At 40.0% G+C, this 26,991-nt stretch overlaps 2 protein-coding genes across 2 annotated transcripts in view; one reads left to right on the forward strand and one right to left on the reverse strand.

The window, feature by feature from the left end:
• Positions 1–23,014, forward strand: part of LOC146502567 (homer protein homolog 3-like) — a 58,155-nt gene extending 35,141 nt beyond the window's left edge. The window contains exons 4-8 of the mRNA XM_085133274.1: positions 6,114–6,325; positions 9,930–10,086; positions 16,091–16,201; positions 17,126–17,206; positions 18,540–23,014. Of these exons, the coding sequence (XP_084989400.1) occupies positions 6,114–6,325; positions 9,930–10,086; positions 16,091–16,201; positions 17,126–17,206; positions 18,540–18,725 (747 nt within the window). The 3' untranslated portion in view covers positions 18,726–23,014. The remainder of the gene's footprint in view (positions 1–6,113; positions 6,326–9,929; positions 10,087–16,090; positions 16,202–17,125; positions 17,207–18,539) is intronic.
• Positions 23,015–23,582: 568 nt separating this feature from the next.
• Positions 23,583–25,598, reverse strand: uba52 (ubiquitin A-52 residue ribosomal protein fusion product 1). Its single transcript, XM_085132332.1, has 5 exons — positions 25,452–25,598; positions 24,919–25,030; positions 24,440–24,526; positions 24,030–24,132; positions 23,583–23,707 (listed from the first exon to the last, which is right to left on the reverse strand). The coding sequence occupies exons 2-5, from the start codon at positions 25,019–25,021 to the stop codon at positions 23,614–23,616; spliced, it is 387 nt and encodes a 128-aa protein (XP_084988458.1). The 5' UTR covers positions 25,022–25,030; positions 25,452–25,598; the 3' UTR covers positions 23,583–23,613.
• Between the last annotated feature and the right edge of the window lie 1,393 nt (positions 25,599–26,991).

A 26,991-nucleotide genomic window follows, 5' to 3' on the forward strand; every position in this document is an offset into this window, starting at 1 on the left:
TTCTAACACATGTTTGACGTTGTTGCTTTGCAGTCGGTGTGCACTGTCAGCACATGTATATGGAACGCCAGGACTGCCATAATGAATTAACCATTAAATAATTAATTAAATGTGTCAATAATTAATTAATTACACGTGTCATAAATATTTATGTAATTAATTATTTCCGATTTTAATTAATTATTGCCACATTTAATGAATCATTTAATGGTGTATTTAATTAATTCATTATGGCAGTCCTGGCGTTCCATACATGCAGGCGTTAGCAGAGGAATTGATAAGTTCAGACACATATGATACTTTGCAAAATTTGGACCTGGTTCCCAAGTGTTGCCTGCATGTGTGAACGCCACCACAGTTTCTCTCAATCCAGCTAAAGCATGGCTATTTCAAACTAACTTAACGTATCACAGAAAACACAAAACATTTACAATTACTGTTGCTATGGTGTCCCTGTTAGCTATTTTGAAAGCTTAAAGTATGATCTTTAAAACCATGAACATATCTTTATATATATGATTTGCTGATTAATTTTGAAATGCGTTCCCAAAGTGTTCCCAAATTTGAAAAATCCAGAAAAGAAGTAAATAAAACACATTTTCATTTGCAGTAAGGACACTGGGCATAGAGATATGATTTTAAGCTCTCAGTCAGTTGGTGTAATGTGAAAGGCCTGCATCACTGGGAGGTCAGAGGTCAAGGTTAGTAACATAATAACAAGCAGATGTGTTACTTGCAGTCGCCATGGCAACAAGAGACTTGTTTTGTTGGTTGGTTGATTTTGAAAAAGAAAAAGACTTCTCTCAACACATGAATATGTCTCAATAAGTCAACCACAGACACACACAGAGAAACGTCACCCGGTTAGAACTGCACGGTCAGAGGCAGGCGAACAAGCTGGACTGATTTCTCAATAAGACAGCAGTCATTGATTTTGTGGCAGGCCGTAAACGCAGAGGCGCTGTGGCTATTATCACGTCGTCTCTCTTCTGGCTCACTGCAGCGCATTGTAAAACACCATACTGCTGACTGCCTGCGGCGGTATAATGTGGAAATAATACCCAATCAACGTTGTTATAGGCTGCGAGCACACGAGGACGAGGCAGGTTTGAGCCACTGCCAAGTATTGATGGCAGCTCCAGTGTGGCTGTAATGCCAGTCAAGAGCTCCATTAAGGCTGTTAAGCTTTTGTAAACAGTTGCCAATGTGTGAGTACTGTTTAAAGTTCTCTACAAACACATGGGCACATTCTGCCTGACAGCAACTCGCTCGGTTGTGCAGAGCGGAGTTTAAAGCATTATACAAGCATTTGTTGAGAAACTTATTGTTCTTTAATTAAAAATTCAAAAATACTTGAGCAAAGGCACAATAAACCGACAAACGTCTTCCTAACTTCCCCGTGTGCAGTTCTGCAGAGAAGCTGCGTTATTTTGTCTTGTTTTGCTTTCTTGCCAGTGCATCAATAGGTCTTGTATCACCTACAGTTGGTCAGTAAAAGCCCCGCGGTATTGCAGAGCTGTATCTTTGCAGCCTCGGGCTTTACCGAGCACATATTCTATGTGTATGTGTGGATAGCAGCAGGGGATCTGCATGCAGCGGAGCTCCAGCGTTCTGGCTTATTTGCAGAGCTTAAAGATGAGATGGAAGAGGAGACGGCGAAGCCGGCGAGATAAAATAAATGAACAATGATAAACAGACAGAGCTGTAGCTGGGATAATAGTTTTAAGGAACTGAGAAATAATTAGGAAGAATATTTCATTGTATTTAAGGGTTTTAATACTCGGTGAGAATAAAACCCCAACCCAGATAAACTCCTGTATTTTATTGGAATTAATTCGCTTCTAGAAGGATTTTCTTTTATTATTACAATAATATCCAGTTTAAAATGAGTTGAAACACGACTGCACAGTAAATGTATGTCAGAAACAGTCCATATGTATTCGTGTTTCTCTCAGCGTGCTCACAGCAGGCTACAGAAGCTGTTACCATCCTCTGATGGCCAGCAAACATTTGTTTCTTTTCCTCTTCGTCTCCTTCACTGTATGCATGTCGAGTCAGAAATGCCAGCTATCAATATTTTAAACCCCTGCCTTACATTAAAAGCAGCTAAAAAGTGAATGCGTGACTGTGTGTTGTTCTGTGGGTAAGGACAGGTGCTTCAAGGGAAACCTGTGCAGGTACCTTCAGATGCATAGAGACATGAATAAGTCAAGTGGGGAGTATAACTGAGAGAGAAAGAGAGGCATTATAGAGCTAAGGAAGCAAATGGACTGAGGCTGGGATAAATAAGTAAACAGTGTGGATGTACTTAAGACAAACAGTGGTGCGGAGCCGTCATGAGGAAAGCTCTCAGGAAAGCAATTGAATATTTACAGTTTCTGGGATTCCACCGATTATCAAGCCGGATTCTCTCAGGACCCTGAAAAGTTTATAAGTTGCTGTTTATGTGTTTAAAAAAACAACACAACGCGCACGTGTATGAGTGCCTGCTGAGCTGGGCATCACAAACTGAATGTTCTCTTTTATGATGACAGTGGAAAAATATGTGCTGCGTTTATTCTTCTTTTATATTTACTCTTAATGTTTCTTTGTTGCTAAGCTCGCCTTGCTGTTGTTTCCATGGACTGTCCGTCAGTCAGAACTGTGTGGGCGGGACTTCTGAGCGCCTCTTAATCTGTTGGTACAGTTTGTCCGTGTGTTCGTCCTTCAGCTGGAGTCAGTGCTTCTGCCAATAACCTTGTGTAACTCCACACAAGCAAGTGGCATGCAATGTCTGGAAAACAGTATACGTGTAGTTAAAATAACTGTGAAAGCCCTTGAGAGCATCATTTACTATGACGTGCAGATTAATTCTTGTCTCGTCCCTCGGCCGCTTGCCTGTAACCTTCACCTTTCCCTCCGCATCTGCGAGCTGCACTTACTCACAAGTTATCTTGCTGCGTGGCACCAGTTTCCTACTACGGTGAAGGCTGTTTTTGTTAAAAGGAGACCAAAGTCACTTGTAAATGTCTAAGAAATTGTTTCACTGTGACACGCAGAGGAAATCCACAAGCAAAAAAAAAAGATCCCTCGCCATGCTGCTGATAACTGCCTTTGCCTTTACTTTAAGAGGGGTTTTTATCATATAATAACATTTTTTTTCTCTCTCCTCTTCTTTCTCTTTTGCTGATGCATCGTGGGACGCACGCTCATCCATCTCAGCTTTCACAGGTGCGTGAAAACACGAACACCAACCTACAACAAACACAACAAAGACGAGCAGCTCCTGTTTTGTCGGAGGAACTGCTGCTCGTAGGCCTGGTGTTGCACGGACACTCGCGCTCAATAATTTATCTGGAGTCTGATCAAAGTCGACTTGAGAGCAAATTAAAGCTTCAGAACAAACCGAGAGTTTGCCGCGAAAGGGAAAACAATCTTTAAGTATGGCTACAACAACAACAACAACAACAAAGAGTGTAATCGACTCTGTATTTTTTCTTTTAATTTAAGAAATACAGAAAACTGAATTCATCACGCCTCCCCCATCATCAGGGGAAACATTTCATTGATTTCTTTTTTCTCCCCAACATCTCCTGAAAACAAAAAAATGCACAAATGCATCCTTTAAAAACTGGAAGTTGTTTGAACTCTGGCTAATTAGTCCGTGTTCTTAGCGTCTCTGTTTTGTTTCCACTCAGTCTGTTAGCAAACAACACACCAAATTTAAAAAAAGGGGGAACCTGCTGTAAATTTGCAATCCCATTTATGACTTAAACATGATCTGTGCTATGAATTATTCAGCAATACACATAGTCGATTCGTTGGGTCCGGACTGGAGTTGTTTTAGCTTTGATTTTCCTCCTCTCTCATTCCTTCCTTTGGACACAGAGTTCATCCACATCGAGTCAGCTGTGTGTTTTATTTCCATATCCATCCATAAGCATAGACTCGGAGCTGCTGAGCTGTAGATAATAAACCGTTGTCCTCAGGGGAACAGAGTCAGGCTCACTCAAATTAATAATACAAGCTCTTTCTACAGTAAGTGCAGGGTTGCGATACTCCAGTGAGAGACTGGGCCGTTGACGAATTCAGGTTCGGGTTTCCATGAAGAAGAAGAAAGAAAGAGGGCGACGGGTGGTGTAGAAATGTGCCTGAGCTAATTCATCTGCATGCTTTTAAAAAGCAAGTGGAGCTAGCCCACAGCCTCAGATTTACCAGAGTGGCTCCCAAAAGTGTGTGACAGGAAGCATGAACCATTTTCTGGGCAGCAGGGAATGTAAATATCAAAGCAGATTGGTTAGACGAGCCAAGTATAATGTCAGATTTTAGGTCTCTTTTTATGTTGCTCAGTTTGATTAAGCTAAATACTTGGGCTAAAATATGGGTATGATGTTCAGCTTAACAAATATCTCAAAAATTTGTGGTCAGATAATGTGTAAAGAAGCGGTGGGTTCCTGTGGGTTAATTTTAAGAAGGCTCTTGTTATTTCAATAATTCATCTGTTATTTAGTTTTCAGAAAAAAACAAATAGTTTACATTGATGTCTTGGTATATTTCTGTAGCCTCCTATTAATAATTCCATCTTAAATTTAGTCCCTTGCTAACATCAAAGGAGGTTTGGAGGTCAATTACTGGGTTTGCAGCCCATTTTTCAATAATAACACTTAAGGTTGATTGAGGAATTTCTAGCATTTAGGAAACTCTTTAAAATGACCTGTTCTTTCATAAATGTTTGTTTTTTGCTTGATTTTATACGCCTTTGGCAATGGGGCTGAAAACACTTGATTCAAAGATAAAGAGACTGTGTGGACGATTAGTTTTGGTTCATTGAGTGAATATTTATTCAAAAAAGGCAGTGACTAAAAAATAGACTTGGCTTTCATATTTAAGGTGATAAATCTTATATATTTGACAGAATAAAAGTCTGAACATGAAATATTCCATGACATCTGCTGAGGAGGATCATGTGATATGGAAGACAGCTGTCGAACAGCTGTTGTTGTTTGAAGTTGATTTTTATATCTGTTATTTACTTTTATTATGACACAAGCTAGTCTGAAATTAACAGTTAATTTTCCCTAAACCAGTTTCCAAAATGAACGTTGAATCCCTCCAGTATGTAACCTGTGCTACCAGTTCGCCTCTTACCAGATGTGCGGTGTGTGTCATTTCTCAACCAATGCACACACGATGACACGATGCACATTGGGGGTGGCTGTAGCTCAGGTGGTAGAGCAGGTCATCTACTGATCAGAAGGTTGGTGGTTCGATTCCTGGCTTCCCCTAGTCTGCATGCCAAATATCCTTGGGCAAGATACTAACCCCAAATTGCTCTCCGATGCATCCATCGGAGTATGAATGTGTGTGAATGTTATCTAGAAAAGCACCTAGAGAAATGTGCTTGTGCGAATGGGTGTGAATGGGTGAATGCACAAGTTGTGTAAAGCGCTTTGAGTGCTCAGAAGAGTAGAAAAGCGCTATATAAGAACCAGTCCATTTACCATTACATACTTTTTCTGTACACACACGGAAAGATGAGCCCTTGGAAGGAGCAGCTGTATCTTAGTCACTTCTTGTTGAATCAGAGTCCAATCAGATCTGTGATGCTGTATAAAAGCAGCTGGGCTCCACACATGGCTGCTCGCTTTGTGTAGAGCCTGTTTACAGAAGCCCAGATGGGACATATCAAGCACCGGTATGTTGAGATCTGTCCTGTGTTGTTGCTACTGTGTTTGGTCTGTTGTGTCCCGATGACAGGTTTGGGTGTAGGGATGTTAACGGAGGGGCCACCAGTTTAAGCCTATGCTTTGAAGAAAGAGCAACAGAAATGTAGAATTATTGGCCTGCGCTTGGCCATGCTGGTCTATCAAAGCATTCAATGTCATTTCTACCACACACTCAATATAACAATGCAGAATACTGGAAATGTACCCTGTTGAAGTGCTCTTGCCACTTAATCGTGCACTTTCTGCTTGAGCACTCTTGTTGTCTGATATGAAAACTGCAGCGCAGCTCCTGAGGATTTATGGCGTAATCGCAAACAAGGAAGAATCCCCTTTTTCCAATAACGCTTCCATGAAAGGTCCTGTTTTATCTAGCCTTTTTTCTTGTACTACACAAAACTGATGGTTTGACATCATGTCATCTCTTCAGTGTTCAGATCCTGTTTGTATTGTTATCCCTGTTGGTCTGTGCGCTGTCTGTTTCAGGAGCTGTCGGAGGACCGGCATTCACCGCCGCTGCTGACAGTGAACGGGCCCGGGGAGGAAAAGCTGTTTCGCAGCAAGAGTGCTGAAGTGGAGCTGACAGCAGAGAAAGAAAGGGTCAAGAAGATGTTGTCTGAAGGGTAATGACAGATTGTGTTTCTGCTCGAGTCACCAAACTGCTTAAAACTCCCTCAACAGATGCATATACTGACAGAAAGAAAGCCATAAAATGAAAATGTTTCAGTCTTTTCTGACATAGCAAAAATATATCATATTGCTATATTTTTATATAAAAACAAAGCAATAAACTGTTCTAGATTATTTTATAGGTGTCAAACAGCCATGGGCTATCACTGTCAGATGTGCATGTGGGAGTACTGAAACTTTTAGAAAGCATTCTCTTTAGCTTGCTACCTTAAGAAAACTTTTCTGTATCACTTAGTCACAGTACAAGTGTTTTCTTCACTGGAAATCCAAAAGTATTTTAAATAAATCTGTCACTCCCTCCTTTTACATACTGTACTATGAATAGATAAAGTAACGCTTTAACTATAAGAAAACTCCCTGTTATTCACGAGTGACATCAGGTTTCTCCTCCTAAATGTATTCATACGCATGTTGCCAGATTTTGATCGTATTGAAGTACTGGATTATCTTTTGATTAAGCTCATCACTTGGATCCTCCGTCCTTTGTTTCACGTAGCAGTGTACCCACTCGTATAATCCAGTGTCTAACCCCCAGCTTGGCTGCACGAGCATATGTAAGAACTCAAAGCACTGAGTAAAAAGTCCCCTGTATCCTGTCTGAGGCGGACTTACGAGCCATTAAATTGCAAAGCCTTTATAGAGTGCACGCCATTGTTAAGACGTCACACTTCTCTGCTTTTCGCATTCAAAGAAACTGAACGCATGACTTCTTTGGCGCGTAGTGATGGTGTTGCGGATGTATTCCACAGATGAGGAAAACCGTTATTCATCCTGGAGGCAGAAGTGGCGCTCACTCTGCATCTGAATGCTCTTTTCAGATTAACATCATTAGTGAACATGCAGTGGAAACCGGAATGATTTGTGCCTTTTTAGTTCATATTTCACTTAACGTTCAGGTGATTTCTGCACCGTGGCATCGAGCTGCATCATGGGAAACGAGCTGGCCGCTATGGCCAGCTGGCCGCTATGGCCAGCTTTCCTCGCTTTACTCCTGAGTGGCTGGAATCAGGTGTGTTTAGCCAATCAGAAGTTAAATGGGTCAAGCAGGTCAAGCAAATATGTGATTTTTATTTATTTTTTATTTATGTAATCTGAAATCACAGATGCCTCAAAGTGTTTACAATAAGAACACATCATTTTAAAATGAAACATGAGACGAGTGCTAGCTCAGTAGCAAGTGATGAGATATATATAGTTCTGCGTGTGGGCACCACACATCTGGAATATTTAGTTTTGATTTATTCTAGGAACTAAAAATCAAGAAATACAGTCTTTTATTTATGTATTTATTAGCGGTGCAACAATACACAAAATTCACGGTTCGGTTCGATACTTTGGTGTCACGGTTCGATATTTTTTCAATTCAAAAAAAATGTTCATGCCTTTTTAATTTGTCATTTATTAAAATTATAAATATATATTTTAACTCAAAAGTACAGTTTTTAAATTTAATGTTGCTGAAACAACAAAGTAATAAAAAAAATAAATATATCTGATCAAGAAATCACTCATCTTTGGAAAAGAGAGTTTATTACAGAGAAATGTCTCTTTCCAAAATAAAAGCTATACTATACGCTTCTTCTGGGCTATATTCTCAGCAGCATATTAAACATATCAGGTCCCCATAAGGAGAATCATGTGCTAACGGCTGTCTAAATGACTCAGGTAAAGTTTGTAGCATGCGTGCTTGTTGTTTTTGTCTGCTTCCACTTGTCTTTGCACTAGGATGATGTCGGCGTAAATGTGCAGTCATATTCATTGTGTTCCCACTAGTGCTGTCAGCGTTAATCTCGTTGAAATGACGTTAACGCCACAACACGGCAAATCTCCGTTAAGGAGCTACCGCGGATCGCCCCGTGCGTGGGGCTGGACGGCCAACACGTTAACGAGCTAACTGCGCTAACGCACTAGTTCCCACCAATGTAATTGAGCATTGGGTGGCACATCCGACATACTGTTTTACTTTAGTCCATGACGCGCTTACCTTCAGGGTCATACGTCACATGAAAACCAAAATAGTTCCAAACGCCAGATCTGAATGAGGGTGGGGGAGGTTCAATTTGCCATGTTGCAACGAGAGCTTAACTTCTGTCTCGCTAGCTTGCCCTGCACTCAGTGAATCTGCGTTCGACTTCTCCGCCTAGGCTGCACTGTCGAGCGCAGATCCACTGAGCGCTCAACACAGACAGCATCGTCAGAAGGAAAGTTGATAAAATAAATTTAAAATTTTGTATTGTTCGATACATATGCGTACCGAACCGAAAGCACTGTATCGAACGGTTCAATATCGATACGAGTATCGTTGCACCCCTAGTATTTATGTATTTATAAAAAAAGAGCGAATGGCCAAGGACTGAAAATGAACCCTCCTTACACATAAGCTCAAACATTGCAGCTAATTACTTAGAAAAGCAGCATTGAGTCGGTCTGAGCTCTTCTACAGGTGGACTCTCCCCTGCTCTGCAGTGTGGTATGTGTGCATATCTGTGCCTCTTCTGTAGCAGGCAGATTAAACACCATCACCTGAGGCCTAACCTTAACGTTTGTGCTCTTTTTAATCTGTATGTGTGTCCATGACTTAAAACCACCCAGGCCTGAAAGGTGCTAAATTTTGCAGCTCGTAATTATCATCATCATCATCATCACAGCGGTCATTATTGATGCCTCAACCTTCCATCTGGGACCAGTGAAGCACTTCTCAGCTGCTTTACAGCCCATTATTCCAACAGTTTTATTTTATGATTGTTTTAGGCCAATGCAGGCCCTTCTCTCCCGTTGCTATGGTGAGGGGTATTATGGTTGCCAGTTTTAGTCGTTATGGTGGAGACTCTGCTTCCTAAAGAGGAAGCTCTCTGCTTTATTAAATATCCCCACTGAATTATGACCTTTACCGGCACACTGAATCTTTCCCACAACTTAATAAAGCAGAGCAAATTACTGCTGTTGTTTTGGGTTTTTTTTTAGTACCCTGAGGTACAATTTCCTACTGATGAAGGTGAGTGTTGCTCTGCTCTGTTGCAGATTTGGAACAAAATGATCCTAAAAATAAAAACCCAAGAAAAATTATCATGCCATAATAATTATTTTTGCATTTCCTGGTCCACTTTAATTCCTAAAAAATATTTGCTGAAGCTTTTTAAAGGCATAATAATAAATAAAAAAAAGCTCACTGTAGTAGCACTTGTCCAGAACTTGAAAGACATGACTGACGAAAAAAGACATTAAATATAAAGCCATAATAACATTCATAATTTGCAGAACTCGTCTGTCTCCTTAAATTCATTAAATGTCAATAAACTTCATCACACAGCTACTGCAGGATAATAGAAATGTTTCACTCTATTACCTCTTTATCCTCTGCTTTCTCCTTTCCAAGGTCTCGTTCCAACAGTGTCAAACATTATCTGTTTAAAGTAGCATCATTTAAAGGTTGTGATTGGTTCATTCGATTGATTTGGTTCAGGTGAACAAAGAGAATCAGAGTACCAGTTCTTCAAGAGAATTAACGCAGTCTGTGTGTGGCGAACTTGTCCTCAGGTCTATGTGTGAGATCAACTTGGAAGCTGAACTCTTCACTCTTCAAGACAGCAATGCCAAGCTTGTGGCAGCACTGCAGGAAGCTAACAGCAGCGTGGAACAGTGGAAGAAGCAGCTGGCTGAATACCAGGAAGAGACCGATCGCCTCCGAGACCAGGTGACCTTATGTAGTGCACAGATGAGTTATTACAGTAGGCTTATGTTGAGTCTTTTTCAGTCAGTGTTTGAAGAAATTCACATTATGAGATGACATAAGAGGACACTGAAGATGCTTTCACAGTCTTAGGAAAAACGATAAGGGCCTGATTGACTTGTTAATACAGAATTTTATTTGAAGTCACTTTATGAAAGACGGTAATGAGACGACCAATGAGACTTATTGATCTAAAAGAAAGTACAGTGCCATATCAAAGTCTTAAGCCACTCCTCATTTGTTTATATTTCTCTAGGAAAATGGGAAGTAAGTGCAGCAGTTCATGGAAATATGTCCAAACATACATGGAAATATAGTAAATGAGTAAATCACAACGTTAATGAGTTTGCACTTCTTAAGGAAGTCTTATCATTTCTGTAAGTAGTCTTCAGGACTAGTTCTCCAGGCTTCTCGAAGGACATTCAAATCTCTTCTTTGGATGTTGGCTGCCTCTTGTTCTGTTTCCTGTTAACATGATCCCACGCATGTTCAACGCAGCGTCAATACTGTTGAGATCCTGGCTCTGGGGAGGCTGTATAACTGCACTGGCAGTGTGTTTGGGCTCTTTGTAGCTCTCCCCTGACCTCTTCTGTACATATTAATAATGATTTGAACCAAAGCTCTCACATTTGGATTCGTCACTCCTGTTGCCACTGATTTTTTTCAGTTCATTTCTTGTGTATTTTGGCACATCTTAGCATTTCTCCCAATTTTCCTTCCTTAAGAACAGCTTCTTCACCTTCCAATAAGACCACAGCGGACTTGTTTTTTTAGGCTGGACTGAAAAGCCAAAGTCCAAAAAACCTAAACACAGTAAGTGTCCTGTTTTATGCTCCTGCGCTGTATGCTAACAGTGTGTGATTTACAGTAAGCACTATGGGGGACTTGTAAACTGAATATGCAGCCCATTGTGCATTGTTGTTGTTGATAATTGTTTAGAAATTATATTTATGGGTATGATGTTAACCTAAATTAGCACAAATGCATCTATCGAGTTTCTTCTATAAAACTTTGTTTTACTCATTTATACAAATGTGTCAGTATCACATTGAAATCCCTACTAGGCCTGCTCCAAACTGCAGATGCATTTTTCATCCAGCCCCCCTCCCTGGGATATTTTCTGTTGACAGGCTCCCGTGACAGTTGCAGGGCCAGAATGCAGACATTTCATCTTTAATTTAGGGAGAGGAAATTCTGCCCTTGGTCGAGCTTAACAACACAACTTTATTGCAACAGAATTAAATGCTGCTGCTGCAACCCAGTCTGCTCTATAACCTTTACAGTACTGCCTCTTTTCAGATTGCGTTTTTTTTATTATCTTCAATTCATCTATTTCTGAGTGCAGGTGAAAGTTACACACCTCCCCCCCAAAACACACACACACACACACTGTAGCAAAGTCAACCAGGTGGCTGGAAGTAGAGCAGGCCTCCAGGGTTTGGTAACAGGGTGGCAGGGTTTTGTTTTTTTTCTCCTTTTTTTTTTCCTGGAGGGGGGTGAGGGTAGGACACCCTATACTGCCCACCTCCTCCCCCCTCTGTGCCCCAGTTAGTGGAAGAAGATAAATCACTGCAGGAGTAGAAGGAGAGAGGATGGCTGGCTTTCTCCTCCCTCGTCACACTCTGAGCAGCTTCAGCCATGTTTGTGTTTGTCCACCACAGAGAGGCTGACAGCAATTTGTATGCATTTAATGATATTTGAATGGTTCTTTTTAATAGTATATTTTTCCATTTTAGTGTATTTTGTTCTTCTGCCAATCTAGTTTGAGTTTCATTGGCACATACCATATAAATATGTAACAATTAATTAAATTAACCACACATAAAACAGAAAGTTTATGTTAGCGCTCTATTGCTGTTGTAAGCAGATGCATCTCGGTTATTTAAAACAGTTAAACTTTAGTGGGAATATTACAGATACCACAGTTCTTACAGGCTTTTTCTCCTGCTACGTTATTTGTGTGGAGTTCAGAGAGATGGAGCTACTGCCTCTGGGGACGGTGGCTGTCACTTAAGGACCAGGTTAAACCAAAGCCCCCATCCCCCATCCCCAGCCTGCATTGGTTTTTGTGAAGCTCGGCTTGGCTGGAGTAGCATACCTTGGCATCTTTAAAATGCCACTTTGAAATTACCTGTTAAAATGCAGAGGACACGCTTAAAGGAGAAAAAATGAAAAGTCTGCCATTTCTGCAGCACCGGCATTAAAATAAACCGAAAGTAGAAGATCAAGGGCTTGCTTGAATCCCACGGCTATTTCTTTTTCTCAGATTTGTTTGAGCTCTGCTCTATTATGCATCGTAAATGGGACTCTAAAGCACAAACTAGTATTATTTAGGAACTTTCACACTGAAGCCATAATTTGTCAAAAATCTCAAGTATGTAGGGGTAGGGATGGGTATTGATAAGATTTTCACGATTCCGATTCCATTTTCGATTCTGTTTAACGATTCGATTCTTTATCGATTCTCTTATCAATTCTTTTTAAAAAAGGAGAACACTAAGGTCGATTAGTTTAGAACTTTGTTTTATATCTTCTCTTTGAACAAGATAGAAATTTAGGAGTAACATGGCCTTACAAACCCAACAGTGAGATCTTAAGAGATCCACAGCCTACGGCTCTTCAATGGGGTGTCACAGGGTCCCCAGGAAAAAAATTGTAAATGTAAAATAATAAAATAAATATTCTTCTGTAGCAATAACAAAGTATAACATCAATTATTCTGTAGCAATTACACAAGAATATCCAGTAATGTCCCTGCCTACAATTAAACACATTCACCTACCGAAAATCGGAGGCATCTACTGTGGTAAATGGGTGCAAACCTTTTACCACAAACTTAGTCACTGCTCGGTGACATTCGGCCTGAAAGGAGACGCTACCGGTAGACTGCAGCGACAACTGCCAGCATCTGACCCAGCCAGACTCTGTCTCTCTCACCTAAATGCACAGTAATGGCAGGTTTTGTAATAAGGCAGATCGCGCTAACATAATATGCACTGTTAGTTGATTATTTACCTGCCGCATTAACGGGAGAGGACGTGCAAACGTTACCGCTGCTGCTGGGTTGAGATTCACGAGTCCGGAGCGGAATTTAAAACACGACATTCAATTAAGGTCATCGCGTGTTTTGTGAGCAAATGCTTTTGCATATTCGTAGTGTTTCCTCCCTTAAAGGAAATATCTACTTTGCAAGTATTGCAAGTTGCCCTGTTGTCATCCGTTCTCGTAAAGTATAACCAAACCTTTAAACCTTTGAGCCGCTTAGGCGACATGTTTCCTGCCAGGTAAATGACGCTCCGCAACGTGGCGACGTCATTCGGGGCGACTGGAATCGATAAGGGAATCGTTTGCAAAAATGGCAAACAATTCCAAGGAATTGAAACAGTGGGAACCGGTTCTCAACAAGAACCGGTTTTCGATACCCATCCCTATGTAGGGGACATCTTCCCATTTCTTATTTCCCATCAACAGTCAAACCCCAGATACATTTATTGTCATAGAACAGTAAACAGTAAATAATCACATTTAAACAACTGGCACCAGAGATTTTCTTGCATGGTTGCACAAAATGTTAAATAAAATCACTGAGCTGATTGTTTCACTGGAAGAATTTTGTGTGATGCATTTCATTTTAAGTAATTATCAAATAGAAGCTGTAGTCTAGTCACATGTTTTAGTCCCCATTGGCATGCACTCGTTTAATTTAATACAATACAAAAGGCTGTTCAAAGTGATTAAGATGGTCAAGTGATCTCGAGTAAAACGGTAACCTTTCGTTATTGCTCAAGTGTCTCGTTATCAAATGCTATTCCTTTAATCAAATGGGGAACAAAATTAAATATGTTATCGTGACCTCTAGCCCTGTCACTGTTTGTGCCTCGGTCTGTCTGTTAAACTACAAAGGCCTAAAAGACGGCCGAATCACAGACTCTCAATCTCATCGTGTTCAGACTTCAAATGCTGCACAGTTTGTCCTTGTTTCGTCAAACCGTCTGTCAAATCTTGACGGTCTTTGACTTTTTCATTAATATGCTAAACGCATGGAAGTGGGTCAGATTGGGAAAATATCTTTCATCAAAATCTTTCAAAAGGTCAAACCCCCTCGAACAGCTAAAAAAGAAAGTCTCCAAGGCGAGAGGCTTCAGTGCTGTGCCCATTGGCAGCAAAGCTTTTTTCCACAGAAGCATTTTAAGTGTGTGTGTGTGGTGGGGAGCAGAGTCAGGGGAGAGGCAATGAATAAAGAAAATGTCCTTGATTCATTGGTAAATTGCACAGCAGTGTGGTGCATGATAATTGTATGAGTCTTCACTAAATGGACTTTTATTAGCTGTGAAAATCACTTCACTTGCTGTGTGTCTGCACATGTTAGATGGACAGTAAAGTGTTTGTGCATAGGCTGTGGTCGTGTTGGTTTCCATTAATAGCAATTAATTCTGTGCATTGTGAAAATTATATCACACGTTAGGATTATACTTTGGATTCTTAGGTCTTTTTGTAAGGCTGATTCTTGTTTGTCATATCTGTCTATGAGAAAGATTATGTGAAAACATAATAACATGAAAACTGGACTGATTAGCTTCAAGACTAAATTAGATTTAGCTAAAACTAAATCAGACCGTCTCAGGAAATGAGATTGAAATTGCCTGGCTTCCATACTTCTGGTTTGCTGTCGATTTTCATCAGTCAGATTCAAAACTATGCTGGTTACAAATGAGACTTCTTTTTGTACAGTTTGATACATGCTCGATTACTGTTTACAGTATATTAAGTATAATATTTCGCATCGTCGTGATGCGAAATAACGGAACAGACGTGTTCCGCTGCTGAAGCCAGTGCATGTCCAGGCCCGTCTGAAGTTTGCCAGAGAGCACATGGATGATACAGCAGAGGATTGGGAGAATGTCATGTGGTCAGATGAAACCAAAGTAGAACTTTCTGGTATAAACTCAACTCGTCGTGTTTGGAGGAAGAAGAATACTGAGTTGCATCCCAAGAACACCATACCTACTGTGAAGCATGGGGGTGGAAACATCATGCTATGGGGCTGTTTTTCTGCCAAGGGGACAGGACGACTGATCCGTGTTAAGGACAGAATGAATGGGGCCAAGTATCGTGAGATTTTGAGCCAAAACCTCCTTCCATCAGTGAGAACTTTGAAGATGAAACGAGGCTGGGTCTTCCAACATGACAATGATCCAAAACACACCGCCCGGGCAACAAAGGAGTGGCTCCGTAAGAAGCATTTGAAAGTCCTGGAGTGGCCTAGCCAGTCTCCAGACCTCAACCCCATAGAAAATCTGTGGCGGGAGTTGAAAGTCCGTGTTGCTCGGCGACAGCCCCAAAACATCACTGCTCTTGAGAAGATCTGCATGGAGGAATGGGCCAAAATACCAGCTACTGTGTGTGCAAACCTGGTAAAGACCTATAGTAAACGTTTGACCTCTGTTATTGCCAACAAAGGTTATGTTACAAAGTATTGAGTTGTATTTTTGTTATTGACCAAATACTTATTTTCCACCCTGATTTACGAATAAATTCTTTACAAATCCTACCATGTGAATTCATGGATTTTTTTTTCACATTCTGTCTCTCACAGTTGAAGTGTACCTCTGGTGCAAATTACTGACCTCTGTCATCATTTTAAGTGGGGGAACTTGCACAATCGGTGGCTGACTAAATACTTTTTTGCCCCACTGTACATTAAAAGCCTGAATCTGTGATCCCATGTTCCCGTCCATGCTTCTCTTTCGATTAGAAAAGCTAAACATGGAGTGACAGTCGCCGCTTCCTATTTCTGGATTTCTCTTCCAACATTTAAAAAGCCCCCATCTTTTTAAGATTTGTGATATCTCTCAAAACTCACCTTGGATGGAAGCCTTTAGAAGGTGGATTTAGATGGTAGTCTTGCTTTTCTTATCTTATAATGTTGTTTTTAATGTTATTCATTGTGTGTTTGTGTGTGTTCCAGGTGGCCGAGCTTGAAGCCCAGCTGGGGCGTCCTTCTGCTGGACAGCCTGGTAAAGAGGAGCTGAGCCGGTCACTGGAGGAGTTGGAAGCCCTGCTGCGAGCCAAAGACCAGGCAAGACACCAAATTTCCTCTCAGCAGTGCACACTGTCCAAATCTATTTCCCACCTTAAAGGGAAGCTCAGTGTATACCACTAGCTTAATTTACAAGAGCATACATTATGTACTGCCAGCAGTCTTTTGGATGTGTGAGCCTGAATCTTCTTCTGATATTCAATTATGCCATAAAAACTCTGAAAGAGTAAGTGTCATATCTGTTCTCTAAATCATCTTGAACGCGTTAAATGAAATATTTTCTTGTACTTGTGTAAACGGTAACTACTTGATAAAATGCTGCAGAGTTCGTGCAGACAACAACAGAAGAATGTGTTCATTGGCTTTTTTCATTTGTTTGTCTGCTAAGATCTGGATTCAGCTTTCAGGCTCTGTCGTGTCTGTCACTTTGATCACGCTGAAGAGTGCTTTGATAAAATGTCACAGTCTTACAGAACACGACCGAGCAACGCCAAGACTCGAGATGTAGATGTTCCGAGCCGCCGCCTCCGTGCTGAATGACAGATTTCTGACGGCATCTGTAACTTTTCTAAAACACACATCATCTTGTCAAACAGTGCATGTTTCTGTGGGTAAAGTCAATGTCCGTTAATGCAGACAGGACACGCTGAGCCAAGAAACGTTTCCTCAGGATAAATAAAAGCAAAATGCTCCTTTGAAAGCAGCCCGCTGCTCTCTGCCAGCTTCATTAACATAACCACATCTGTCCCATCGTTTAAACACAGTCCACTTTTGGCAGCCGGATTCATGCAAGGTCACAGTGGCATGTTTCCCTCCCTCCTTCCCAAGAAGATGAAGGCGTCCCAAATCTTATCACTGACCCCCTTTATAAAATTAACGAGGAATGCCGCTTGTCCTCGGGACATTGATGTACACGAATTGGAAAAATGGTTTTGTAATTATTTGGAGTTACTGTGTTTTCAGGAAATTCACAATCTACAGAGCAAGAAAACAGATGTTGGAGAGCTAGAAAGGGAGAGGGAGGAGGCCATGCAGAGACTCAAGGTAAGCTGCAATTTTGTGACTGACTCATCAAATTGGACAACTTTGTCGTGCTGCACAAATAACACATTTATGGAAAATGTCACACATTTTTATTGCTCAACGACTATCAATTCTGAAGTTGCTGGTTTTCTTCCTCACGCTGTAGTAAAATGAACATTTTAGGACTTTTTTACTCTTTGCTGTACAAAAGATTACATTTGATGATGTCACTTTTTAGGTCGGTAGAATATGCTTTTATATTTGTCAGTTTTCTGATGGTATGTTGGCTAATAAGTAACTACTCGTTCTAGAAAGTCATCAGCAGATTAGTGTATAGTTAATATAATGGATCCCTATATTAGATTGCAAGTGTGACATCCGTCAACCTGATAAGCAATGAAAATGCTCACCAGGCTGACTGATGTGTGTCAAAGTCTTCAAAACGGAAAATTATTGGTGCCGCTAGCTGACCGGTTGTGATTTTCAACAACAACCACACATAAAAGGGATTTTTTTTCTTTAACAAACTGTTAAAATACTTATGCATAACCTTTAGAGGTTAGTGCATGACACTCACCTAAAGCACTCTAGTCCTAAAAAAGGATTTCTTTTTAGTTGACAGTTTTCATGATCTGATAAATATAAATGTCCTTTTTGCTGTTACCCAAACCAGGGCATATGAATAATCAGGGACAGCTATAAAAGAGACCGTAGAGTTCAGACAAGAGTAAGTGTGGCAAAGAATCTACAAAGGTGAACTGAGGGCTTCAAGGAGAAAACAAATTGGATTGAATTTCCTTCTTAATGCTTGAGATGAGACTTGATGCATATTGCATAGCTTTTATTAGGTCCTCTATCATTCTTACCGGGGGTGTCAGTTGTGAATTATCTGCATTCATATTTGACCTTTGCTGTCCTTGGATTTATTCCATAAAGATCTGTACTTTTTCGCATACAGAATTACCCCATAAAGCAGGAAACTGCAGATTTGAATTTGGATTATAAACAGTTTAAACTGAATTACTCCGAGAGGAGTTTTTTAGCAAATTTTATAGCAGTCGGCAGCCGCAGTATCTCCCTGGAATACATCTGTTTTACAGCATATTTTCTGAAGTTTAAACGTATAGAAACACAATATAAAGGCATAAAGGCCTGTACTTTTTCTACTCGGTTAATTGTGATCTGGTTTTTCCCAAAACATAATTTGTCAATCTTGTCAACATATTCTGGAGAAACTAACATTTATGGCATTTTGTGGATAAGAATGTGGGCAAAGATGCACTTTTGGTAGCAATTACTGGGTTAAATGAAAAGTGAAAAATGAAAACCTGAATTAATAACCGTGCTTCTGCAGGATCTGGAGAGACGAAATGTGGAGCTGGAGGATCGCGTTCAAAGCTCCGAAAAAACCCTGGCCTCCAACCGGGAGGAGCAGGCGCACGCGGAGGTCGAGGTACGACGGATCATTGACGTTCTGGACATCAAAATCGGTGACCTGAACAACTTGAGAGAGAGTCTGGCAAAACTGGTCAGCAAGTAGCCACAGCAGGAGCTGGGGTGCATCTCCACAGTCTCGTTCCCTCCAGTTTAACTGATCTAACAGCAGAGACGGGATCAGAGCAACATGGAGGCAAACACACTATAGTTGAACTTTCTTTGTTTTTCACCATCAGTCCAGCATTGGAAACCTCTTAAAGGTGCTATGTGCAGAGCAAACCACCTGTGCTGTTAGCCGTTGACACCATTCATATAAAAGCCCTTCTGTTGCTGGTGCCATAAAAATGAGCACTTTTCAGACTTTTTTTATCTCCTCATTCAGACATGAGTCAGATTTACATCATGGCTTCCCTCAGACGCACCCACAAAGTGATGCAATCTTTGCAATACATGGAGGATTGGAGAGTTTTAGTGACTTAAACACACTCTGCCAATGCTGAAACATCACTGAGTAAAAAAAGAGATCTTGTACTGAGCCATCGCCCTCCACATTGCATTCCTCAGATTACCTCGCGTCTTGGCGAGCCCTGTCCTCTTTTTCCCTCTGCTATGTTAAGTGATGTGTAAATGTTACTCGGTCCACCCTAGTAGGATTGCAGTCACAACATAGAAAAGTTACTGCAGTGCTCATTTGGATGTAAACCGATGCATTCAAATGCCGTGTGGTAAATGGAAAGAAGTGCATGTCAGAAAGTGGCTTTTGTCAAAGTCTGACCTTGTGATTTTTAGTAGTAAAGAAGAGAGGTGAAGCATTTCATCCTAATGGTACATAACACCCTGAGTTGATTACCGTAGAATTTTGCAAAGGCAGATATTGAAGGAAGATTTTTACCTGACAGGGTTTGCACTGTTCTGTTTTCCTCCAAAGTAGGAAGTCTGAAACCCTCGAACCATGAAAACTGCAGCGCTGTAAGAGCAAGGGTTTCATCAACCTTGGGAGAGCTGTGAAATCAAATATAATCTGCTTTTATATTTTATAGCTACATTAAACATAAGCAACTTTTCATAAATCTCCATATTTGGGTCATAGAAACAAAGTGGCTTTCCATAAATGCTTATTTCAGTGCAGTTTTGGCAGAAGCGTTTTCGCTTTTTTCAGTTCTTAAATGTACGTATTTGTCACGTCTGCTTTTAAAAAGTGACAATCCTCTGCTGATACTGTGGAGATGCACCCGGTAAAAGTGTGAGCTGTGTAAGAGCCTCTGGATGCAAAGGCCCTGAATAAACTCTGCTCCAGTTCACCATCATCAGCCTAGACTGGTCTGACACCAGCCCGAACATCTACAAACTCAGAGATGCAACAACCTGCTCCCATTCTGTCTCCTGCATCGCCAGCGTACAACTGTTTTTGTTCATGTTTTATAAGGACTGCTCTTTCTCACCACTTACTCTATTATTTATGTTCATCGATGAGTTACTCGCAGTTAGAATGGGGAAAACGGCCACAAATGTTGCAAAATTCAAGCTGCAGGAACTGAGTTTGTTATGGAGAGTAATATCAGCAGCTCTGGTCTGTACACGTGCCGTTTTCCCACCCGGACACTGAGATTGCACTTCACAACGTGTGTGCCAAGTTTTCTTTTGTTTACATTTGTCCGTGTTCACAAAGTTATAGAACAATTCTGCTTAATGTACTTTTTCCTTGTTGCTTAACACTATCAGTTACCATAATAGTAATAACCCTAGAGAGAGGCTCGGTGGAGCTGCAGAGTAGATCACTACAAGAGCCCTGCATGAGCTCTGCAGAAGCCCCATACCTGCCAAGAAATGTGAAGCTGTGTGCGTGTGCGTGTGTTTACTAATACTGGTTCAAAACCATTGATGTGAGGACATTTGGAACGACCCTAACAACTAAAGGGTACTTTAAAGGGACAGTTACCACCAAAATGTACATGTTTTTGCTCTGGTGAGGGTGACGATTAGAAGCATCTATGCATTCTCTTGAACATAATGACCACAAACACAAACAATGCATTTGAAATCAAAGAAATGGCAGAACGTTTGACCCTGGTATTTTGGTGTGAGCAGGTTTGTGTAGAAGTTAGTTTCTTTCTGCCCAACTGCACTCACCAACCAAACGAAGATTGCAGCTAGTCAAGTTTACAACAGAGCTGAGGAGGCTGCTGTTAACGTTTACATGCTGTCACACTGTTATGAGTAGAAACTTCTCATTGCAGGTAGATCCAGTGATACAGCTGATAGGCTTGGTTAAATAGACAGAATATAAATCCTACATCAATCTTCTCACAAGGTAAAACTGCCTTTTAGTTTCGTTATATTAACTAGCACATGCCTGTGCTGTAGGATTGTTTGCTGTGTTACAGGTGTGTAAAGGCTAAAATCAGGTCAGTTTAAAAGCCTGTCGCTAGTTGATTTCCAGGCAATCTATACTATATCATAAACAACTGAAACTTTTTGGATATAAATCAGATGCTATTGTTATGAAATAATAAGATTTGATGCTTTTATAAGGTGTTAAATGCTAAAAACAAACAAACAAAAAGAGGTTGTTTTTACCCATTAGTCATGTGATATGGATAAGAACCTTCCTAGGATGTACCTGTGTGCCAACTTTAGTTGCTCAAGTACTGGTCGTGTAGGAGCTGGAGGAAACAAATTTTGCATATGATAATAAAATCTGTGTATTATAGCAAGATGAGAAAGTAGATATGTCTACAGCTGAGGTCAAATAGATTTAGATGGATAAATAAAAATATAGTGTCCTCACATAAATGGTGAAACATGCGAGGATGTGTGCGTGTAACCTCGGACCGCTCCAGTTAAAAGCACAACTGCATAAGTTTTAGTAAATTGGTACTTAATTGACTTGTCTGTCAGCGCTGTATGAGAATTTCTGATGCACAATATCTATCGATCTTTGCTTCTTGCCCTGTAATGAGTTATTGATTTCTTCGTATGACAGTAATAGTCTAGGTACAAATAAGGTGCAGGTCTTTGCAGCTGGTGATGCAGTGACTGCCAGAATCGTAACATGTCAAATTGTGAAATGTGTTAATGTAATAAACTACAATATAATGTAATAGCATCCCGTTATTACCCCCTCTTACTTTCCTTGTTAGTGTTATAGCATGTTCAGCTGACAGTGTATATGATATACTGATTTAGGATTCTCTTAAGTTTTAGTGCAGATAATCAAAAGAATTGCTGCAGCAGTTCTAATTCTGAATGTACTAAATATGTTAATAATGACACATTTCTGCATTATATTGCTATTATCACATTAACACTTGGTATAAAGATTGATATTTCATCACTTTGACAAGTTACAAAAGGTCTGGGGGTTTCTAACATCAGCTGCTACATGCAACAATTAACAAATTAGCAATAAAAAAATTTCTAGCTTAATTGCCTGTTGATAGTTGATACACGCATTTTTTGTCATCGCTCCACCAGATTATGCGAATTTGCTACCAGCCTTTAGTAAGCATGAAGAAAACAGGCTAGCAGCTCCTCTCAATAAGCTCCACATGAATGACATCAGAAACACTTCAAATGGTCTTATTCCTGTGTTTGAGTGCTGCACAATAATACTGTGTTAACACATTAGGAGTAGTTCTTGTGTGCCGCAAGAGTAAATACTTTTTCCTTTTAGAATAAGGATAATTAAGCATTTCACAACACGGGATTATGATACAAAATATCATCAGTGGTCTTAAAACTGACTAATGTGCAGTATTATTGTGTAGCTACATAACATGAAAGGAGTAATCCAACTCATATTTCAGGACCTGTTGAGTTAAATTGCACTTCTGTCTCCTTTTAGAGATTTGGTGTTTATTATCATCATCTGTGGCTGCAATGATAAACCACGTTTTACTATTGCACTTTATGGTTCTGTTCAAATATGCCTGTCCTGAAGAGTTAATAATACACTTTGATACCCCTTATTGTAAAGTCTCACAATACATTTTGTGAAATGCAGATCACCAGATGCTTGAAGGATATATTTTTGAACTTGAGTGTGGATCCCTCAGAAAATACGGTGGAATAAGGACTTTTAAAAAACCGTCTGTTGCCCGCTCTGAGAGATCGCAGTACCAAAGATGTCCAACAGAAGCCACAACTGGAATCAACAAACAGCCAATTTATGAGTGACACTGATCTTCATCTCATGTCAGCTTTTACCCATCATTCATTGCTTTCTGACACATTTAACCTTTCAGTATGACTAAATACCTCAGAATAGTTTAGTTCAGGTTAGTCTCATTGAAGTGTTGTGAAGTACAAGGTACAAAAATTGAATCTGAGGAGAGCAGGTGCTTGTATGGGATTTGTATATAAATGTTTTAAACATTAAAAATGTCATGCTAAGTCACTGCTGTGGTTCTTGTGTGATGAAAACCCCCCAAAAACCTTGTGTTAATCCTCACATTTCCACTTTTTGTATTTATGAAATAGTTAAAGTTCACTATTCCCTTCATGTTGCTTGGGTTAGAACAGTAACCAGTGCGAAAACTTGTATTTAATCATCAGCCAGATAAAACCTGCACACTAACTTCTAAATCACTACACCAGCTGCATATTTTGTTGCCCAACATTGATGTCAATTGACACGTTGTTTTGTTGTAAACTACACAAAATTAACATCATCTAGTTTTGGAACAGATCTTAAGTTTAATCCTAAACCAGATCCAAGAAGCAGGTTTCACGAATATCCCAGGACTTAATTGGGAGCTCTTGTTAAATCCCAATAGTCAATTACACCAGCTTCACCTTACTGCAGTTAATCTGGTTATTTTTGCCTGGCTGTTAATTTAGCCAGCACAGCCTTATGGTCACTTTTCAAGTGAATTTAACAAACACACACCTTTACATTTTCATTAAATAACACAAATCAGACAAGCAGCAGTTTTTTTTCTACATTTATTTTAACACAAAATAGCACAAAGTGCCAATTTAGTTGTAAATGTTTACTTCAGCTTCTTCTTGGGACGAAGGTTGTTGGTGTGTCCGCACTTCTTCTTGCGGCAGTTGACAGCACGGGGGTGCAGACGGGCATAGCACCTGCAAAACAAAAAGGTCAGCGTACCAATTTAAAAACATTCAGGGTTTAGAAATGAAAAAGATCCTGAGAAAACCCACTTCAGCCAAAAACTAAGGTCAGCTGTTCCCAAATGCCATTTCAGGTGACACTAAAGCACTGTGCAATCAAACCAAAGTAATTCTATCTACCTGATTATTTCTCAATTCAAATATATACAAAGACCTCCAAATGTAGTTTATAAGGTCCTCTACCAACACTGAATTATATATTTAAAATGTATATCAACAGAAATAAGAGCAGGCCTGAGGATAATCAAATTTTCATACTTAGGACTGGACTTACTTGCGGCAGATCATCTTGTCGCAGTTGTATTTCTGGGCCAGTTGCCTGAGTGAGGGCTCAATGATGCCACCACGCAGACGCAGAACCAGATGAAGAGTAGACTCTGATGAACAGTAAATACATCATGTTAATGTCAAATTTATATTTAAACAGAAAGCCTACTCTACCAGGAAAACTGACGCACACCTTGGTTATTTAAAAGTCAATCAAAAATCATTTAACACAGAAATAATGACACCATACCATAACTACATATCCAAAATGGTGTTATATACAAAATACTGGCAACTGCAGCAAAGCGCATTTGTGATATAAAACAAATTTAATGAGTACTTTCTCATAACGTTTTTATAATAGGCAGCTTGTCTACTGTGTGCCACTGCCAATTTCAGAAACAACACAGCCGTTACCTTTCTGGATGTTGTAGTCGGACAGTGTGCGGCCATCCTCCAGCTGTTTGCCAGCAAAGATCAGACGCTGCTGATCAGGGGGAATTCCTGTAAACACAACACTAGTCAACCAATCTGCACTTTAACATGAACCTTAACTACAACAGAATCTAAAGCTAAATCACTTCACAGGTTGCTCCAAACAAGTCAATCTATGTCACCTTTGTTGTCTAATGTGTGATTTTGAGTGCAAATCTATTTCAACTTGTACCCTAAGCCATAACAGTCTTAAGGACAAAGAACCCACGTTTCTAATTCAAAACCACAGCCACTAGAGTTCTAGACACTAAATATCTACCAATTCGCAGTTTCATGTATTAAAATGTAGAGTCTGGCTCACTCGAATTGTCCCTTTTATTTAAGGTGTAGACCAATTACATATTGAGCAGCCAACTATTTTTCAAGAAGTCACAAACGTCACTTTAGACGTGGTAGCTTACCTTCCTTGTCCTGGATCTTTGCCTTGACATTTTCAATAGTGTCACTGGGCTCCACCTCAAGGGTGATGGTCTTCCCCGTCAACGTCTTCACGAAGATCTGCATGTTTGCAGGCTGTTCACAGAAAAATGACGTTAGCTTTACTTTTAGCCGTGTAGCTACTTAGCTCGCTGACTGACCACAGTAAAAACCGAATCGCCTGCGAGATGAATAATAAAGCTAGATCATAAAGGATTTCGCAACTCTTATCCTAATAAATAAACTCTTTTCATCCTTTTGCCGACGCTTTTGGTAAGTTAGCATTACATTAGCAAGTGCTAGCAGAAGAGGCTCGTTGCAGGCCTTGCCACATGCTTATCGTCAGCGCGGAATTTAATCACAATTATGTCAATTTTATTCGTTGAAACTAATGTAAGACTACATCAAACATACATGCTGTCATTAAAGGATGAAAGCGATATTGTTTTAGTCAAATTCAAACATTTATTATAATCTTAAAAACGTTAAATATTGCTGAACAAAACGTTCTACCCACCCGGCCGCTAGCTGAGCCTCAACGAAAAGAGAGCGGAAGAGGCTGACGCTGAAATACGTCACTTCCTAATTTGCTGTCTCTTTGAGAATAAAATGTGATTTGAAGTCAAAGTGTTTACATTTTTAAAACTTTATTTTTTCATTATGAAAACATCTTACATATTTCCCCTTTCATTTAGCCGAACGCTGTAATAATCAGATCTGTACATCGCGGAGGCTTATAAACAGACAACTGGAGCGAGCAGTGTAATTCGCTATGACACTTCATACAAATCAGTTAATTAAATAATACCGGCATAAAATAAGCGAATATAACGATTGACAGAGTGCCGACTCTCATTGTGAATTATATGAGCCTGCGAAGATTCAGACTGGTCAAAAATAAACTTTGACGGACACCTGCTGTTGAAGAACTGGAAGTGACTGCGATCACCGACAACCTGTATGAATGAAACAAATAGAGGCTGCTTTTTCATATGTATGCATTTCCATATCTAACTTGAATTTTGTGTCTTATCAGAGCTTTTTACATATATTCTGTATTTCAATTGAGCTCCCATTATTTAAAATGCTCCCTAAAGCCTGTTTCCACTGTAATGTTGAAAAAATCATGCTGTATTGCAAAAGGACATTTTAGCTAATCTACAGTAGTGCTGAGCTGTGAAAAAAATAAACCTTTTAGCTTATTTTGAGACAAAGACGGATTATTTTGTTTTATATTTTAATCATTTCAAAACATAGACCGTTAAGCTCATGCCCATATTTTTGAAATGAGTTAACTGCCTAATGCGTTTTTATTATCTATGATTATGTATTATGGTACCAATAGACAAGACTTTATAGAATTAACACCACCAAAGAAAAGGCAAAGAGGAGTCTACTGTGGCCTCAGCAAGGCATTTTTCTGTTTTGGAAAATTCTCATACCTAAAATAACACAGACATTTTTCATATCCTTGTTATGGAAATACATCTTCCTGCTGAATAATTTTGTGTCCACTCCACTCACTGCCTTCAACAGGTAACAGGACACCACAGTTTTTATTTTTTTTCTCTGCAGGAGCAGCAAGCAGCAGTATCAACATTACCATGTTCCACAGCACAGACGTTTCTCTGGCGAAGCATTGCAGCATTTTCTTTACCTGCTTCAGAATCATATTTATGCTAAACAAGCAATTTACAGTAACTCAAGTAGGACAGTTGTGGTATTAAGTATGACTGTTTTGTTGGAGAAAACACTCATTTCAGCCCGTCGAATGGGGAAAGAGCTGCTCCCATCGACCAACATCCCATTTTTGTACAGAAACGTTCCAGATGCATACTCAACCTGTTTCCAAGAGGACTTCCAGCATTTTAATTTAAAGAAGGTAGAGCCATGTCATCACCCTGTCCCAGCCCAGGGGCATGCCAAGGACTTGGGGTACACTGAGTACTTCACATAGACAGCGGTGTCCTACAGCATCACTCATTGCCACAGATTCCCCTGATCCCACGTGCCATGCATAAAACTAACTTCAAGATGGAAACAGACTCTCGGATGGC

The sequence above is a fragment of the Neolamprologus multifasciatus genome, chromosome 15 (genome assembly GCF_963576455.1).
Source record: "Neolamprologus multifasciatus chromosome 15, fNeoMul1.2, whole genome shotgun sequence".
NCBI lineage: Eukaryota > Metazoa > Chordata > Actinopteri > Cichliformes > Cichlidae > Neolamprologus > Neolamprologus multifasciatus.

Excerpts from the sequence above, each read along its gene's own strand:
- uba52 (XM_085132332.1), bottom strand. The coding sequence starts at position 25,021 with ATGCAGATCTTCGTGAAGACGTTGACGGGGAAGACCATCACCCTTGAG. Across the intron at positions 24,527-24,918 it reads AAAGATCCAGGACAAGGAAG|GAATTCCCCCTGATCAGCAG; the intron begins GTAAGCTACCAC and ends TTGTGTTTACAG. Across the intron at positions 24,133-24,439 it reads CGACTACAACATCCAGAAAG|AGTCTACTCTTCATCTGGTT; the intron begins GTAACGGCTGTG and ends ACTGTTCATCAG.